This window comes from Arachis duranensis, chromosome 7 (assembly GCF_000817695.3).
Source record: "Arachis duranensis cultivar V14167 chromosome 7, aradu.V14167.gnm2.J7QH, whole genome shotgun sequence".
NCBI lineage: Eukaryota > Viridiplantae > Streptophyta > Magnoliopsida > Fabales > Fabaceae > Arachis > Arachis duranensis.
In genome coordinates this window covers 2,245,643-2,264,447 of record NC_029778.3, presented here as the reverse complement: position 1 = coordinate 2,264,447, position 18,805 = coordinate 2,245,643, and the positions used below count along the sequence as shown (strand labels likewise).

Here is an 18,805-nt window from a genome sequence, read left to right as displayed (position 1 = left end):
GGTTATTTTTGCCTTCTATATTTTTTTTTATTGAGAGTCAATTGCTTACTACTTTAATTTTCTGGCCGATTAAATTAATATTTATTCGGAAGAGAAAATCAATGTAATTAAGATTCTATACAATCAAACTATCATCAACAACAGCTGTCTACATTTTCACTTGACCTAATTTTTTTTTTATTAAAAAAAAAACCAGCGGTCTACTACTTTTGCCTTGTGGTCACAAATTTTTATATATAAAATAATTAGACTTACACTATCTATATGCGTTGACTCTAATGTGCTGAGCTGCATTTTACATAACAAAAATATATTAATTTATTATAACAAAGAAACATAAGATTATATTACATGTACATCACCTGAAGACAAAGCACTATATATATGTCTATATATATCTGCATATAATATATATTATTACAAAGATAATATATATACCTAAAATGCTGCACCATATATTCATGCTTATTATTATAAGATAAAGGTGGACGAACTATATAGCTAGTTCATGCCAAATGAATTGGAGTTTAGTGGAGTCAAAAATTAAAAACTAAATAAGTAATGTCATTATTTGTACATTTTTTAAAATAATTTTTTTAGTGGTTAAAAAAATTATTTTAAAAATGTCACAAATAATAACATAATTTAGTAATTGGAACCTGGTGAATCCCATGTATCAGGAATGATTTTGTGGAGTGAACAACAATCTTTGGATCCATTAGAGCAACATTTTGAAGAAGCAATTTGTTCTTGATGTTCTTGCTCATCCATAACCTCTTCAATCCTCTCTAAGATCTCTCCCATGGTTGGCCTATTTTCTTGGAACCTTGTAACACAAGTTAGGGCAACATTCAATATTGGAAAAGCCCATTGATGTTCATTTGTCCCAACTTTTTTATCAAACACTTCTCCGGTCCATTCTTCCCTTACCATAGATCGAACCCATCTCGCGAGATCGATTCGACTTTTCTCGATGCTCTTGCCAGTTAGTAATTCGAGCAAGATCACGCCAAAACTATATACATCAGATTTTTCAGAAATGCATCTTTCTGGCGCGGTATATCCCTGAGAGGAAAGGAGGAACCCGGATCTATTTGGATCCATGAATTTTGTTAGGCCATGCTCACTTATGAGTGGTTCATTGTTTTCATTGAGGAGTATGTTTGATGGCTTGAGATTCCCATGAGGAATAATGGAATCATCTTCTTCTTCTTTGTTATTGTTATTCAACTTCTTCCTATATATGAAGGCCATACCCCTTGCAATTCCACATGCTATAGAGAGACGCAGTTTCCATGGGAAGTGTTTTCTACCTGCTATGTAATCTGCTTGCAACATAAAGAATTTCGTGACTAGAGAATATTAATATAGAAGGTAAAAAATGAAGTAATATAAATTATGAAGTATTTTTTACTGAAATAAATGAACAGAAACCATTATATATGTTGTAAAGAATATAAATTGAAGAGATCATATTTGACTTTACAACAAACGAGTGATATTAAAAAAAGTTATTTATACATAAAAAATAGATTTTTTAAATGGGTCAAATTGAGTTATTTAGGTCCCTTTTATTTAAGTAAGTCTGTGGATTAAATGGTCTAATTTATTTAAATTTATTTTATTTATTACTTATCATTTTTAACTCAAAATAGTTTATGACCAGTTTAATGGATTGATTTATTTATCTTTTTATTTTAAATTTTAAAAAATATTTTGACAAAAAATATTATTTTTAAATCAAAAGTTTAAATAAATAATAGATTTTTTTGTATATGGTCAAGTTTTCAGGTTAAATCGAAAAAATATTGACTAAAAAATACTAATTAAAAAAAAAGCCTGTCCATTTAATTCACGAGCTAATGTGGTTAATTTAAATAGATAAATGAATTGATCCAACAAATATAATTTAGAATCCGTATAAGAAGTTTTAGAAGTAATTTTCTTTGAGTTTTTTACTTATAAAAAGTTGTAGTATTAATGTTTGGTGCAAATTTCAAAATCAAATTGCAGTTTTCTAAAAAACTATTTAAAAGCTTATAGAGAAGTTAAAAAAAATATTTCTCTCATAATACTACTATTTTTTATCATATTTCTATAAAATAAACACTTTTAAAACTTTTAATCCAAACACAAAATAACTTATTTATAAGCTATTTTTAATATAACCATTTATTATTTAAACTATTTTTTTTTAAAAAAACTTAATTAAGTTGTTTACCAAATTGAGTTTTAATCTATTTTAACGGTCTTAATAAAAATTTAGCCAACTAATCGGTTATTATAAATACATGAGTTATTTATTTTACACATTTTTAATATAATTTTATATTTTAATATATATTATATACAAATAATTAATTTAATAATTAATTTTTTGTAACACTTTGCATATTTGCATTATTTTTACTAGGTTATTATGCAATGCAACATTTGAAAGAAATAAAAAATAGAAAAAAAATTGCAATGTTATATGAACTAAAATATAGTTACCATTCAAGAGATTGAGGAGGCTTCCATTGGTTTGATACTTGTAGATGACAAGCTTTTCTTCACTTGTAGAACGGTAGCCAACAAGTGGAAGAACATTTGGATGCTTCAATTTGCTTATTTTCCTCAATGTTTCTCCAAACTCATCTTCACAAGAAACTTGAACATTCTTTAACCTCTTCACAGCATAGTATTGAACATTATTCTCCACATTATTAAGCTTCACCTTGTATAGGCTGCTACAAAAGCTCTCACTCCTTAGATCCGCCGCGGCGCGAAGCAACTCCTCCATGGTGAACCTCTCTTCTTTTTCAACAAAGAACACAAGCCCTAGTGATGGTGAATCTTCTAAACCACCCTTCTTGACCATTTGATCACTTGTTATGGACTTTTGTGATGGAGAAACTTGATGACTTCTTAGTACTTTTATTATTCCCTCTCTACATAGCTTTGGTAATTTCTTGAAGGCAAAGATAAGTGATACTAAAAGAATTACAAGCCCTAATATCAATGGTATTAACAATTTCATAGATATTATTGGAAATGATGATGATGATCCATTATTTGAGGTATCATTATTGCTTGAAACACTTGATTGTGGTGATGAATTTACAATACTACCCTTGATGAACTCATGCTTAATTTGGATCACACCATGGATGAAATTGTTGTTGGATATGTCCAATTTTTTGAGAAATTTCAACTTGGCTAAGGATCTAGTAGGTACATTCCCACTCAATTGATTTCTTGTAAGATTTAGATACATCAACCTTGTACAATGCGAAATTGAGTGTGGGATTTTGCCTTTGATGTTGTTGTTGGCTAAGCTAAGAGCCCTTAATTCTTGAAGCTTGCATAGAGAATCAGCATCAATTGTGCCACTAAGGTTCAAATTCTCAAGCCTTATCTCAACAATATTGGTGGCATTTTTGTTGCATCTTATAATAATAACACCATTGTTATTATTATTATTATTCAAGTTGACCAAGCATGGTGATGATGAACCAATAATAACATTGCTACTACTTATGTTAAGAACATTTTTTGGGTCAATAGCACTAAGGAAATTGAAGAAAGGATCAGATTCTAATGATGAATTATTAGACTCACCAAAGAAGGGAAGAAGAAGAAGAAGAAGAACATCAAAGAAAAACAGGATCCTTGGAATCGGAAACATAGTAAAATTCTTTGTTTTTGTGATCTAACATACTAATTCCGTGGTTTCCTCGAATGGATCATGCTTAATAATGACTTGTCTCTTCTTAGTTTCTCCCGCAACATGCTTAATAATGCTTGTTATTATCGTTATATTCTTCGATAATGTCCATGCATAATAATATAATTGAATTTTATATGAAAAACATATTTTAATAATAATGGTACATTCGATCGGATTACGTGTATACTAAAGATAAATCATTAATAAATTATTGCATATAGAAATTTTAATATTTTATTAAAAAAATTATTATATTACCGTAAACAAATTTGATATTTGTTTATTATATATTTAATTATTTTATTGATTACTAATTAATTAGTTAAAAAATTATATAAATATAAATATACATAATACATAATGATTAATTTAATAATTATTTTTATATAAAATATTTTTTAATTCATATATTGTTAACTATTAGCAATACACTTATAATATATAACATTAGTGAAACATACAAATAAACGTGTCTATGATAGGTGAACGAATCAACATAACATACATTCAATTTTAATGTTTTATCTATATTTGCGGATAAAAATTTATATATAATTATTTTTATAAAATTAGTAATTAAGAATTATTATATAATAATTTAATTAAAATTATTAAGAGTCTTATTAAAAAACTCTTGACCTTTCTGATCTAGAACTTCAATACGATGATGGAAAAATGTAACACTAATGATTATATCTCTAATATTTTCTAAACCTTTATTGTCTACATTGTACAAATATTCCATTGACTCCTTATACTTTTTTAATTATTAAATTATTTAATAATTTTTAATTATCAATTTTATATAAAAATAATTATACTTAATAAATATTCTATATATTTGCATGTAACTGAAGTTGTGAGTTACACAACTAATATAAGTGCTGATAAATTACCATGATGTTAATAAAAAAAATTAAAAGGCTTCTATTATATTATTAATGATAGGAAAACTTATATAACCGAATTGAAGCATGCATATGTAGTTATTCAAACCGTAGTGATACACAAAAATTAATTAATATTTAAATTATATTACGTGGATCTATCATCTATATGAATATGGTAAGATTGATGGAGCATAAAGGAAAAAAAAAAGAAAAAAAAAACACCGACCGATGATGATATATGAGTGACTTGTTTTAGGTTAACAGCAATGTTCAAATCTAATGTAGAGAAGATGTTACCTTCACGCAATTTAATTATATAAACTACAGAAAAGGTAAAACATCCATGAAAAACTATAATAATATAAAATAATTAACATATTCTGTCACAGCCACATATAAAAAAGAGTTTTCATTTAATTTATATATTTGTTTATTATTGGCATTTCGCTTAGGATTTTGCTAGCGTTGATAATATAAAACAAAATATCTTTAATTTTGATGTATGTAATATTATAAAAAAATTTAAATACTATAATTACTTTTATATCTTTTATAAATAGGAATACCATTATATTTAGTAAATATGTTTAAGACATTATACAAATAAATGCATTATCTTTTAGAGAGGTGTACACGTTATGGCAATAAATATACATCGAGTTCAACGTGTGCCGGCCATAGTTTCTAAATGGATATTTTTCCCTTATAAAAAAATTAGAAAACAAATAAATAAATATATATATATCCTACGTCTACATATACATGACTGGTCATACACATCCTTTGCCTCGGTAGTGAAGGGGGGAAATTTTTTCTTGGATATTAATATCATTAATATATCATATTTTGTATTGATCTTTCTTTTTTTTTTTGTTAAATAATTCTTCCTTTATATAATAGTGTTGGATATGCCTAGAGATGTTTAAGATTTATCATTATATTTCTCAGATGGAGTTTGGGTTTAAAGAGTTGACTTTTGACACAAGAATTTTTTGGTTGGGTTAGATCAAATTTTAGGTTTGTTTTGACATTGGAAGTCATAGAATTTTGTCAACAAATTATAATTTAAATAGTATAATTTTTTATTTTTATTTAAAAATTTTAAATTTAAATTTTACTCTTAATTTAAAAAAAAGTCATAATTTTTTTTATGAATGTGCATTTTTTTCAACCAAAAATAATTTATTTTTGCACAAAAGGTCTAACCGACAATAGATTAATAAAAAAATGCGTGAAATTAAACCTTTTCATGTCAAACATGTGTAAATTAATTTGTTTTTTAGTATAAAATATTGTTTTAATTTTTAATATTTGAATTGAATTTTAATTTAATTTTAAAAATGTTTAAATAAATTTATTATTAATATAAAATTTTTTTGTAGATTATTCGAGTCAAATTTAATCGTAAAACAACATTAAATCTATTTAAAATTTTTGAGACTGAAATAAAATATTTAAAATATTAAATATCAAATTAAAATTTATTTTAAAGGTTAAAATAATATTTTATTTTATTCTTTATTATATGTATTGGATTCTGTAACCATGCATCAAGTTCTGTTTAAGTCACATCGTATAAACCTGTATGTTGATACAACTTTTCAAGTAACATATATGAACATATTTCAGCGAATAATCTTTATTATATTCCACTACCATAGGCTATATATATATGATATGACAACGAAGAAATTAATATTAATATCAGAGCCAACACATAACACCAATAACTGTCATTTAATTGAATATCTTATGGGCACCCTTCCTTAGGAATTAACTCATTTGCATGGACTACATTCTCTTATCTCCAATTTTATTTAAATGTTTGACAAAAAAAATCATTTATTAAACAATTTTTTATTTTTCCATGTTTTTCTTCCTACTAAAATATAATGTGAAGGAGATGATGATCTTTATTTGTTTGACCCCAAAAAAAAAAAAATTGATATTTGACTATTAAAGGTATTTGAGCAAACTAATGTGTGATGTATTTATAATTTTATATCGGTTCCTTAACGAATGTTTTCCGATTTTTAATCTTAATAATGAAAAGTATGTATATATATTGGCATCTTTTAACTTCTTAATAAAATTTCATATAACTAAAGTCTAGTTAATCAAATTTCTATTAATGAAAAATGATATTTGTATTTTTTTATATATTTTTCTTGTACATTTTTTTTATGATATCATTTTTTTTATCTTTTCTTATTTTTACATAGCCTGCCAAAATTATTATCATGATTTTTGTCAAAACCTTCAATCACCTTTCTTTTTCTTTATAGATTGTAAGATCATCACTCAGGTAAAATTATCTTTATACGAAAACAAGTGAGAACTAATAAATAGTTTGATGAGATAATACTCAAAAATTGGTTCTAACCTAAATATTTTAAAATCTTTAAGTAAAATTAGAATTATAATTTTAAATGCTTTGTAAAGAGCAAATTAAGGTAAAAAAAAAAGATTCAATTGTCACTTTTTTTTTAGTTGTCCATGGTATTTTTCAATCTGACAAGTCAATGATTAATCTGTCGTGAATAAGTTTTATTTAATGGTCTACTGCTGGTCAATAGATTTGTTGCATGACAAGGCGAGATTTGAACCCTAATACTTACTTAACATAAGTAAGCTGTCAGATAAGTAAGTTGTCAGTAAAATAGTTATTAGTCTATTTTAACATATCATTAACCGTTTTGTGACAAAAATAAATTCGGAGACTAACTTAAGTTATTAATACTAAGTTGAAAAATCAAATTGAATGTCGAAAATTTAGAGACCAGATTGAGATGTGAGTATAACTTCAAAGATTAATTTAAATATTAACTGATAATTTAATATATTTAATTAAATTATCATCTAAAATTTTTAATTATCATATTTACGTGAAAACAATTTGAAATGAATAGTCACCAAATTGTAAATGTAGTATCACACTTTTGAGAAATAACTAAAGAGAAAAGGAAGATAGAAAGGAGAATATTAAAAAATGAAAACCAACCACCCAAGAGATAGGGTTAACAAAACTTTAAAGGCAATATACATAGTGTTTATTGCTTTAAGGAGCAAAGAAATTAAAGAAAAACATTGGTGCCATACACACACAAGTCACAAGGCCAAAGGGGGTCCATGAAATAATTTCCCAACAACATTGAGTGGGATTGAACCACTAATAAATATTCTACATATGCCCCCCTTTTTAGGTTCACACATAAATCTCTTCACTATTAAGCTTAATTAGTAGCTTTATTCCCAATAGCCGTTTGTCCCACATTTTAAATTCTGAAAACAGCTCAGTTTTCTTGTGCCAGTTATCTTCTGTATGCTGTCCACAAGACATAAGTATCATCATATTGCTCAAATCATGCTAAATAATAAATACATTTGACTTTTCATTTATTGACTTTCAAACCATATGAAGATTTTTTTTTTTTAATTGCTTGCTTCCATACTGATTGTGAGTTACTTGGAATATTGGAATCCACAACTCTTCAATTGATAAGTTTTACGGTCGCTTTACGGTCTTCTAATAAATGGTGAAAGATGACTTGTAAAGATATTTCGACACTTAAATTAGAACAGATTTTAGAAGTAAAGTTTTAGGAATGTATATATCGTACGACTTCTTTTTATTTAGGTTTGGTCATCTTATCTTATCTTTCAGTTAGTTAGAAGATGGCAGATTTTAGAAGTAAAATTTTAAGAGTGTGTATAAAGTACTTAACCGATATTTGAATTTAAACGACTTCTTTTTATTTAGGTTTGGTCATCTTATCTTATCTTTCAGTTAGTTAGAAGATGGCAGATTTTAGAAGTAGAGTTTTAGGAGTATGTATAAGGTACTTAACCGATATTTGAATTTAAATGTCGGTAAGAGATATCTTCACTTGGTAAGTATTGAAATTTTGGGCCTCAGAAAAACATGATTTGTGTTTAGGGACCAAGTCATCGTTTAGGGTCGCTGTATGTGAGTATTTCTCTTTTGATTTTTTCAAGCCCTAATTTGCAAAGTTGAATATGTCAATGATAAGGCGCTTGATATTAGAAACAAATCTTTTGATTTTCCAAACCAAATTATTCTTTTCATTTCGTTGGTTTACAATGCAAAATATGTTCAATAATTAAAATCTTAGAACTATTTGTTGGTTTACAATTGTTGTATAAACTTCTAATATGAAATATTTGAAATTTAACAACAGCAGAAAACTATATATCATTATAAGTAAGAAATTCCTATGTACAAAATCTATAAAATGACAACATCACCAATCAAACCTTCCCTAGGTTGAACTACTTTAAGCCATGTTCAAATTTATCCAATTTCACACCCTACCCAAAAAAAATAGACTTGGTCTTAGCCAAGAGACAAATTGACACAAAAACTAGAAGGAAAAGGAAAAGGGGACAAATGAATACTTTATATTAAAAAAAATAAAGTAAAGAAAAACACATGAAGATTTTTTATATCTGACATAGAACACAAAATTTAGCATGAACAATCACAAATCAGATTCATCATTTTCGTCATCATCTTCAAGTTCATCAAAGAAAGAATCCTTAAGAAGCTCAGAAGCAGAAGGTCTTGCCCTTGGTTGAGCAATGCACTTCTCAATGAATGCCTTCACCTCTGGATCCTTAACCTTTTTCAGTGCATCTGGCCTCACACCAGAAGAAACCTTCTTGTAGATCTTTGCAACATTGTCACACTCACTATAAGGAATCTCAAGTGTCACCATCTCCAATACACACAACCCAAATGAGTATATGTCCACCAGTTCCGTGTAGTGCTCGTCGTATAGCTCCGGTGCCATGAATTCCGGTGTGCCGAGGATCGAGTGTGCTGAATGGTTCTTCTCCACAATTGCAGCCAAACCCAAGTCACCAATCTTAACCTAATAAGATTGGAACTTTGGTTATTAATTTGATACTGAGACAAAGTAATTGCACAGTTCGTGCTGATATAATCATACACCAAGAGTCCCCATAAGCAAAAGAATGTTAGTTAGATAGAAGATTAGAAATATTGAGAGATAAACCCTAGAGTGGTCTCTGAAATTAGCCGCCTACACTAAAATAGTCTTCCAGATCCCAATTGCACCAATTTCAGATACGTTATTGGTGCAATTGGAATTTTGGCGGATTATTTTAGTGCACATGGCTGATTTCGGGACTACTTTGGGGCTAAGATACGGAATAACAATAGCTTAAGGTATATAGTTTGATCATTTTTGCCAACCTAAAATGAGACACCGTGCCTTGTTGAAGTTAGATATTTAGATCCTACACATGTCTAAAGTCAAGGATACTGCTACCATTTTTTGAAAAGTTTTTATTTTTAACTTGTGAAAGACGCAATCAATGAAGAATTGAAGGAACAACAAAAAACCAGATTTGAGGGGAAAATAGATTTACCTGGCCAACATTCCCATTGACAAAAACATTGCTGCAATTCAAGTCCCTATGGATGATGCAGGGTTCATGAGTGTGCAAATAATTCAACCCTTTAAGAATCTGCTTTGACCACTTCTTAAGTGCCTTCAATGAAACATGTCTATGCTTCTTCCTATACTCCCTCAGATTCCCACTTGTGCAAACCTCAGTGATGAAATTCAGTGTGTTCTTGTTCTCATCCTTCCAAACACTGTAGAGTGCAATGATGTTCTTGTGTGCTAAGCTTCTCAGAAGCCTCACCTCAGAGTAAAGCCTATCCACCATGGCAGGGTCATCACAGAAATTTCTCAGCTTCACTTGGTTCCATGCAACTTCTATACCTTCTTCTTGATCAAATGCACGGTACACTTTCTTCACAGCACCACATCCTAATAGCTCTGTGTATCTACCATAGCGTCCAGTAGGGTCAACTTCAACAAAAGGCTCAGCATCTTTGTCACTTGGATCAGGATTAACACTTGGCATCTGTGACACAAAACATCAAACACCTACCACGCATCAAAAAACAAGGATCATAATAATCATAATGAGACAATAATAAGTAATAGCCATCAAGCCATCAACATCAAATCGGTTTCAAAATCAAATATTAGCTAAAATTATTGGTGAAGATTTTTAACTTTTTTGGTGGAACAAATCCAGAATGTTATCATGCCGTGTGGGGAGAAAAAGGAACAACCCCATTAAACAAAGATTCTTCCTTTACATGGAAAATTCAACAAATTAATTTCACGATAGAATTAAAAAAAAAAATAAAAACAAAGAAGCATACGAGAGTAGTTGACACATTGAACAGAAAAACCATCATAATTCAGAAAATAATGCATATCAAAGACTATGGTGTTGATGGTTACCATGAAAAAATTCACTGACTTGGAGCCTCAAGGGGAAAGAGGAGACGCCAAAGTCTGCAACTTTATGCAGAAAAATACTAAAAAGAGGAGAGAGAAAAAAAGGGTAAGTGGAAGAATTAGATGAAAGGAGAGAGAGAGAGAGAGAAAACAACTTGAACTGAAATTTATATTTATATATATAGAAAAGGAGGAGAGTGAGTCTAATCTAATTAATTAGGATTATTAATTAGTCACCAAAAAAAAATTAGGATTATTAATTATAATTCTCAAATGTTAATTTTATACAAGATTTTAATTCCTTTTTTTCAATTCTAACTTCCCTATCTAATTAATTTTGTAAAAGTATAATATCTTTTAATTAATGCAACAGAGTAAGTAACATATTAAACTACAATTATTTTAAGTTAAATGTATATTCGAGAAAGTAGTAATCGAAATCTTATCCAAATATATGAATTAAAATTAAACAAAATTAAGCATTTTAAATTCAATCGTGTATATTTTTATAAGATATTTATTTTTACTAATAATATTTCTTTAAAATTTAATCAAAAGCGTGAAGTTGAATTTTCTTTGTCACACGTTTTGAGTCATACTCATAAATTGGTAGATTAATGTCATGTTTTTTCTAAGTAATGTGGGTTTTGATTTTTAAATTCTTTTTGTTGGAGTAAAGTCAAATGGAGTAACCTACGGATTAATGGTAAACAAAGGCGTTTTTATTTTTGTAATTAAAATAATAAAAAAAGTTTGAAGGTCAACGTTTTGAAGCGGCGATGGAATGAAGGGGGGCATGACATAAGCCATGTTTAGATGCTTCATAGCTTTCCAGCTATTCAGGAAGTAACTACTTGCTTTCTCTTTCTTTCTTTGCCTTCTAAGAAAAATCTTTGGCATAGTTAGGAATAGGGGTGGCAAGCGGGGAAGCCCGCCCCGCCCCGCCCCGCCCCGCCAGAAGCCCGCCCCACCCCGCCTAGTGAGGCGGTCCTAGAATCCCAGCCCGCCCTGCGGGCTGGCGGGCTAAGTCTCCTTTTTTTATTATTAACTACTAAGTAATATATATAATTTCACAATCATATTAATAAATTTATAATTTCTAATGGCATAAAAAATTATATTTTTTATATTCACAAACATTAAAGTCTTTGTAATTATAAATATCTAATAAATATAATTATAAACCAAATTTTCATTCAAAATATAAATATAAATATTCTCTCCAAAGCAAAATAAACATAATCCAAAACATAATTATAAATATTGTCTCCAAAATAACATAAACATAATTCCGGTCCCAATTTTCCAGCCCAGCCCGCCTTTTTTGGCGGGTTATGCGGGCCGGCCCGACGGGTTCAGGCCTGTTTGCCACCCCTAGTTAGGAAGAAAAAGAAAAAAAATTGTGGGTATTTGAATATATTCATCATCGTATCTTATATTAAGAGAATTAAATATGTGTGCACTAAAATTAATTATTAAAATTAATTATTATATATTTATTTATAAATATATATGTTATATTATTTAATTTATTTTAAATGTGTATTTTATATTTTAATATATATTTTATATTAGTAGTTGATTTTGATATACAAATTATATTTTTGTAGTTAAATAAATATAAGTATAAAAAATTAATTCTTACGTAGCGTTTATTTTGAAGTATTAGGACGAAGACTGAAAGATTAAAATTTAATATTATATTTAGAATTTAATATCATATTTGTTGATTCAGAAATTAGTATTAAAATTTCAGTCTCTATCTTTAAAATTTTCAATACTTCCAAAAAATAAGGATGAAATTTTTGAGAAAGGAGACTAAAATTTTAATAAGATTTTATACTTAAAATATCACATTTTAATTAATTAATTCTAACTTTACTTTTTGTATAAATTAAATTAGAATTCCATTTTTTTTAATTTTACACTAAATACAATACTAAGACTTATTTCAATTTCTCTATCTCCATCTCTGTTTCTCTTTTAAATGTTACCTTAGTTGTTCAATACTAATTAATTTTATTATAAAATTATTTTTTTAGATATTAAAGATTAATAGAATTTAAAATTTAAATTTAAAGTTTAAAGTTTAAAATTTAAAATAAAAACAAATTTTAAAAAAGAATGATATTAATTAAAAGATATTAGCTTGCACATTGATTTTTTTATTAGAGATTCATACTGTATTTAATATTATGCGAGTAATATCTTAAGTATAAATAAAATAATAATGATTATATTCAAAAAATATATTTGGGAGAAAATTCAAGGCTATTTCTTAAATTGAAGGTTGTCTTTATTTTGTACTTTAAAGAATCACATTCTATTGTTGTTAACAAGAATCCTGTAAAAGATAAAGATATAGTAGATAGGACTTTTACCCCTTTTTCTTAAAAGAAATGCTTACTTTTTTTATTGTGTGGGATTAAAGAAAATAAAGATTTACTTAGAGGTTTTGGTTTCTCTACTTACGCTTGATTTGGTAAAATTTTATTTTTAAAATTAATAATTAAAAATAATTTTTAATAAAAAAGTACTTATATTTTTTAAAAGTTACAAATACAAGTACATAATTTTTTTAAATTACAAAAAACAAAAGAAAAATTTTGTGCTTTTCAAATAATAAAAAAATACAAACACCTTTTTAAAAAATTTTACTAAATCAAATCTTAGTCGCACTAAATACTAAATAAAAGAAACAAATAACAAAAACAAATAAAATGTATTAATAATAGTAATAATAATATTAAAGAGTGCAGTATAAAAAAGAATTAATCGAATTTGAATCATTTATACTTTAAGGAAATTCGAAAACAGATTTTACCGAATCTCTAGGATTTTCGGAATAGCAATCTTTTATAGATGAAGTTGTAAACTATAAACTAGTTGTTGTGTTTGTATACCTAACAGGCTTTTAAAATTTCTTTATGAAATTAAACCTTTTCTATAAGATTTAAAATTATTCTTAAAATTATGTATTCAACAATTAGTTATAGAAGCTATAGACATACCAACAAAACAAGGGTTTGTGAGCACTGATAAAGAATGAAGTTCCACTCCCAAAGACCTAGATCACAATAATTCAAATCCTGTAAAACGAAAATGTTATCAAAATCACTTAGTCTAATTAAATAATAATTTAATTTTTATATAAGTGCATTTAATCACATAATGTTATATTAATAAACAATTATCTTTAAAATTGACCTGGTGATCATCGAAAAAAATGGTTATTAAAATTACACAATTATGTAAAATGTTTTACGTCGTATATAAAATTTAAACTCATTAAATAATATGATAAATATTATCTATAAAATATCTTGACCGTGATTTATTATAATAACATTGTTTTCGTAAAAAATAAAATTTATTGAAAGAATTAATTACATCCAAAGAAGGATCAATTATTCCATTTGGGAATAAAGAAGATGAGAAAATTCATGGACTACAAATTAAATTTTGTATACAATTTCACCATTAAATTCGTTTCATGAATTCTTTATCAAAATGGAAAGAATAAAACGGTATCATAAATTCATGATTTCTTTCCATATCCTGATCCACCCTTCATTCCTTTTTTCAAGAAGACATTGACCCTAATCTATAAATGGCTAATGGTTTGATATAATTTTAATAAAAAAATTAAATTAAAAGTGAATTTGAATATTTAAAAAATATATAATTTAAGTAAATGCTATCCTATCCTCTCTTAAATTAAGATGTAATTTTTTTTATATATCGTATTTTAATTGGATATTTATTTTAATATAAGTTATTTTAATCTCATAAGAATTAATAATATCTTTAGAAGATGGTAATGGTTTGATAGAAGAAGAAAATGGAACACCCAATAAGACGGTGATACTTAAGAGGCACAACGACGACGACAAAAGAGTGGAGAGGAGTAAACGCAATTAGAGAGAGTTGGAGTACCTTTTCTAAAAGAATGATTTGGAAAGAAAAAACGAAATATCCAATGAAACGGTGATGCTTGGAAGGTTCTTTCTTGGAAGAATGATTTGGGAAGAGAAAATAAGAAACCTAACAAGACGGTGATGCTTGAGAGGTGCGACGACGAATAAAGGCAATTAGAGAAAGTTGAAGTACATTTTTTAGAAGAATGATTTGGGAGAGAGAAAACGAAATAAATGAGATGGTGATGTTTGGCAGGCGCAACAAGAACAAAACAGTAGAGAAAGATAACTCAGGTTAAAATAAATACCCAATTAGAATATGACATATCAAAAAGAATACCTTACATGTTTTTTTAGAGAAGATAGGATAGCATTTACCTCTAATTTATGATTTTTTAAGAAAATTCGTTATGAAACAATATTTTAAGAGAAACAAATTAATATTTTATGACTCAATTGATTCTTCATCATTTAATTATAAGATTAAGAACTACGTTTTCAGAATTCTTTCGGTTGAAAACTGGATAATTATGCACATAATCAAAGCAAACAACAAAAAGCTTATGATTCTTTAATCTATAATAGCTTCTATTCTACTAATGAACTGCATGTGGCGTTGAATGATATGAACCAAAAACAAAACTCACAGACAAATTAAAGAAATAATTAAATTAAATTAAAAACAAAATAATTAAATCATACATAATTTGTTGTTATTTGGAAGATCGGGATTGAAAGATTATTGTTACCTGATTCTGTGAAGAACTTAGCTCCCAATATAGTTGTGTTAGTGTTATTAACACTTAATTAGTCTTCAACACTTCAAGGTTTAAAGTAATTTTAACCTTTACAATTATGAGTGAGAAGAAAAATTCCTCTAAACTATTAGCCCAATTTGTAGTGCCTGTTTACCGCCACAAGAGGTAACAGCTTCCCCTAATTTAGGGATTGAAAAATCTTTTTATATCTTTTATAATAATATTTGATACTGCATTTATATAGACAATGATCAAATTAGGTTTGAATAGTAGTTTTTTGTTTTTTTTCCTTAAGAAAATTATATATAGACTATAGAGCCACGTTAGTATATAAGATTAGATAAAATTGAATGATACAATTAATAGGCACATGATCCAACATCCAGAAGATTAGTGGATTTTTTTTCTAATTAATATATATAAATAAGATGTTAGTAAGATGTTAATATGTATCTATATGATAAAAGTTTAGGTGAATAAAAAATGTCACGAAAATTATATTATCTTAATCGGCATTTATTTTTATTTTTATCAAAATTATTATATAACTATATATACTATAATATTTTTACAAATAATTATAAAAAGATAAATATATACTTTTTAATTTTTTTGCTAAAAGACTAAATGATTTTTTATTGATATGAAAAAATTTCTTTATACAATAAAAAGTTAAAATCTATTGAGTTAAGATTGATTTTGATAAATAAATTATGATGACAAATATTTATTGGGTTAAAAGTCCAATTGTGGTTTAATGTGTGTTTTAGTGATACAGGTCTATTATCCTTTTCTCAGGCCAAGAATGTTGCTTAAGTATTCTTTTAATATCTTGATTCAATGCACAAGCACAAAGTCTCTAAACAAACAAGCACGAATCAGCAAATTAGTGCAAAAGAAGAAAGCTTTGTATTTGCAAAGTGATAAAGGGGCATTTGTCTTTGTCATGGAAAAAGGAAGACAGTTGGAACAAAAGGGGATTAACAAAGCAACAAGACACAAGGACATTTGGCACTATTATGGGACAGTTGTGACTCTAAGAAGGCAACAAAAACACAAAGAAAATATCACTACTCCAAGAACAACTTAGAATCAAAATTTAGAAGATCATTAGCAAGTTTGAAAGAGCAAAACAAAAATGCAGAGTTATAGACAGCATTTGGAATGGCTCAAAAATGAAAGTGCTATGCATGCCAAAAAAGACAGCAGATCAAAGGACAATAGAGTTGGTGGAATAGCTCCTCGACTAGCAGTAGTAGTGGAGCAGAATGGAGTAAGAACTGCATGCCAGCTAAGACAGCTCCAATGGGTTGATGGTACGAGAAATTAGAAGAAGCAAGGAAGAACAAAGTGGTAGAGGAAACTGATTCTATAAAGGAGGCCTCATTTCAATATTTGAAAGCAAGGAAAATAGAGTGATACAAGAGAATCATCTCAAAACACTTGAGCTGAAATTATTTTCCTTCAATTTGTCCTTTTTTTTCTGATTTTCTTTGCTATGACTATCTAATGTCATCTTTCTGTATTTGAGAAAAAGGCTTGAGAATGTGAGTTGAAAAAAGTCATGAAAGAAGAGGCAAGAGATGCATGAAAAAGCCAAATGAACTCATTCTGTGTACTTTGGTTTCTGTGAACTAAGGTTTAGTTCCCCTTACCAAGTTGGGATAGCACTTGGTGTTTCTGAATCTGGCTAGGTTCCCCTTCCAAGTTGGGACAGCACTTGGGTTGCTAGACTTTGGGGTAAAAAGCTTAGTGGAAGATACTAGATGAATTGGGTTGTAATTCATTAGTATTGGTGTTTATAATCTGTTTGATTATAGTGAAAATTCCACCATGGTTGTGGTGGAGACTAGATGTAGGTTTCATGGCACTTAGAAACTAAATTAGGATACATGCTGGCCTCTATCTCTTCTTTCCTTCTCTGTTTTATTTATGAGTATGAGAGAAAATGAAAAAATCTCCTACATATTTAGCTTCCGCAAAAAGAGAGCTTGAAAAGTTAATTTTGAGCCAACTTGATTCAACCCCCTTATCAAGTTCAAGCAGTTCCAGCAAAATCAAATAATCTTAAACTAAAAATTTCAAACAAAAAAAAAATCAAAACCAAAAAACAAATTCTATTATTTATTGTTCATCTTTATTATCTTCTATTTCTGTCATTTAAATTATCAATTAGAGAAAAGAATATGAGCTGAAGATGACAACCACAATATTTTCTTACTAGTGCTTTTACTCAACTTGACTCTTGCTTGCATTGTCGTTCTTGCCACACGTTGTATGCTATTGCAGTATTATTGCTTACATAGTTCTCCCTGCCGCTGCTACTACTTGCCATTATTCGCTTATCAGAATTGCCGTTTGATAATCTCTCGCTTCTCATTGTGTTTTTCGATTACTCTATATCTCTAATATTTATCAGAATTGTCTCCTGGTACGATTCAATTGTTTTTAGTACCAAAAATTTGAGCTACATAGCCATTAGTCAATCTTATTAGAGTATAGTTGTTTAAGTATGGATCGAAAAATCGATGAACCAAATTCCAAACCTGTCTAGTCTTTAGAGTATATGCAATTATCATATTAGTTTTTGTTATAACCAATATTGATCATAAATACATCAAACTTTTTATTCCACTGCTTTGAGACTATTTCAAGTCACACAATGACTTCTTCAACAAACAAATATGGTTTTTTTCTCATGATATGTGAATCTTTCTGGTTGACTCATGTAAATTGTTTCCTTTTAGCTCCCTGTATAAGATTGCTATTTTTACATCAAGTTGCTTTAATTCCAGGTCAAACATATTTACAGTAGTAAATATGACTCGAATAGAACTATGCTTTGCAATAGGAGAGAATATTTCGGTAAAGTTGATACCCTTCTTTTAACTAAAGCCCTGTGCTATTTTTGGGGGTTCAACTCAAGGAATTCCTTTCTTTTTTTTTTGAAGACCCATTTGAATCTAATTACTATTTTTTCTTCGAGAAAATATTTAATTTGGTCTCTGAAGTTACACTCGAGTCTTAATTTAGTCCTTGAAGTTTCAATTGCCTCAATCTAGTCCCTGAACTTTTCAAATTTTAATCACGTTAGTCCATACAGTGGTTTCTGTCACAGAGTCAATTGAAAAGTTTGGGGACTAAATTGAGGCAATTAAAACTTCAAGGACTAAATTGAGGCTCGAGTGTAACTTCATGGACCAAATTGAATATTATCTATTTTTCCTCC

General features: G+C 28.0%; 2 protein-coding genes across 3 annotated transcripts; both read right to left on the bottom strand.

Moving 5' to 3' along the window:
• Positions 1–645: 645 nt before the first annotated feature.
• On the bottom strand, positions 646–3,667 carry LOC107496317 (probable inactive receptor kinase At5g53320). Its single transcript, XM_016117545.3, has 2 exons — positions 2,494–3,667; positions 646–1,325 (listed from the first exon to the last, which is right to left on the bottom strand). Exons 1-2 carry the CDS (start codon positions 3,665–3,667, stop codon positions 646–648), a joined length of 1,854 nt encoding a protein of 617 aa, XP_015973031.1.
• A 5,120-nt stretch (positions 3,668–8,787) lies between these two features.
• On the bottom strand, positions 8,788–11,043 carry LOC107496375 (probable serine/threonine-protein kinase WNK11). 2 transcript variants are annotated; one of them, XM_021127081.2, is made up of 3 exons: positions 10,905–11,043; positions 10,012–10,538; positions 8,788–9,491 (listed from the first exon to the last, which is right to left on the bottom strand). In XM_021127081.2, exons 2-3 carry the CDS (start codon positions 10,513–10,515, stop codon positions 9,099–9,101), a joined length of 897 nt encoding a protein of 298 aa, XP_020982740.1. In that variant the 5' UTR covers positions 10,516–10,538; positions 10,905–11,043; the 3' UTR covers positions 8,788–9,098. The 2 variants fall into 2 exon arrangements, with proteins under 2 accessions (XP_020982740.1, XP_015973108.1); XM_016117622.3 differs by having other exon boundaries at positions 10,012–10,515.
• Between the last annotated feature and the right edge of the window lie 7,762 nt (positions 11,044–18,805).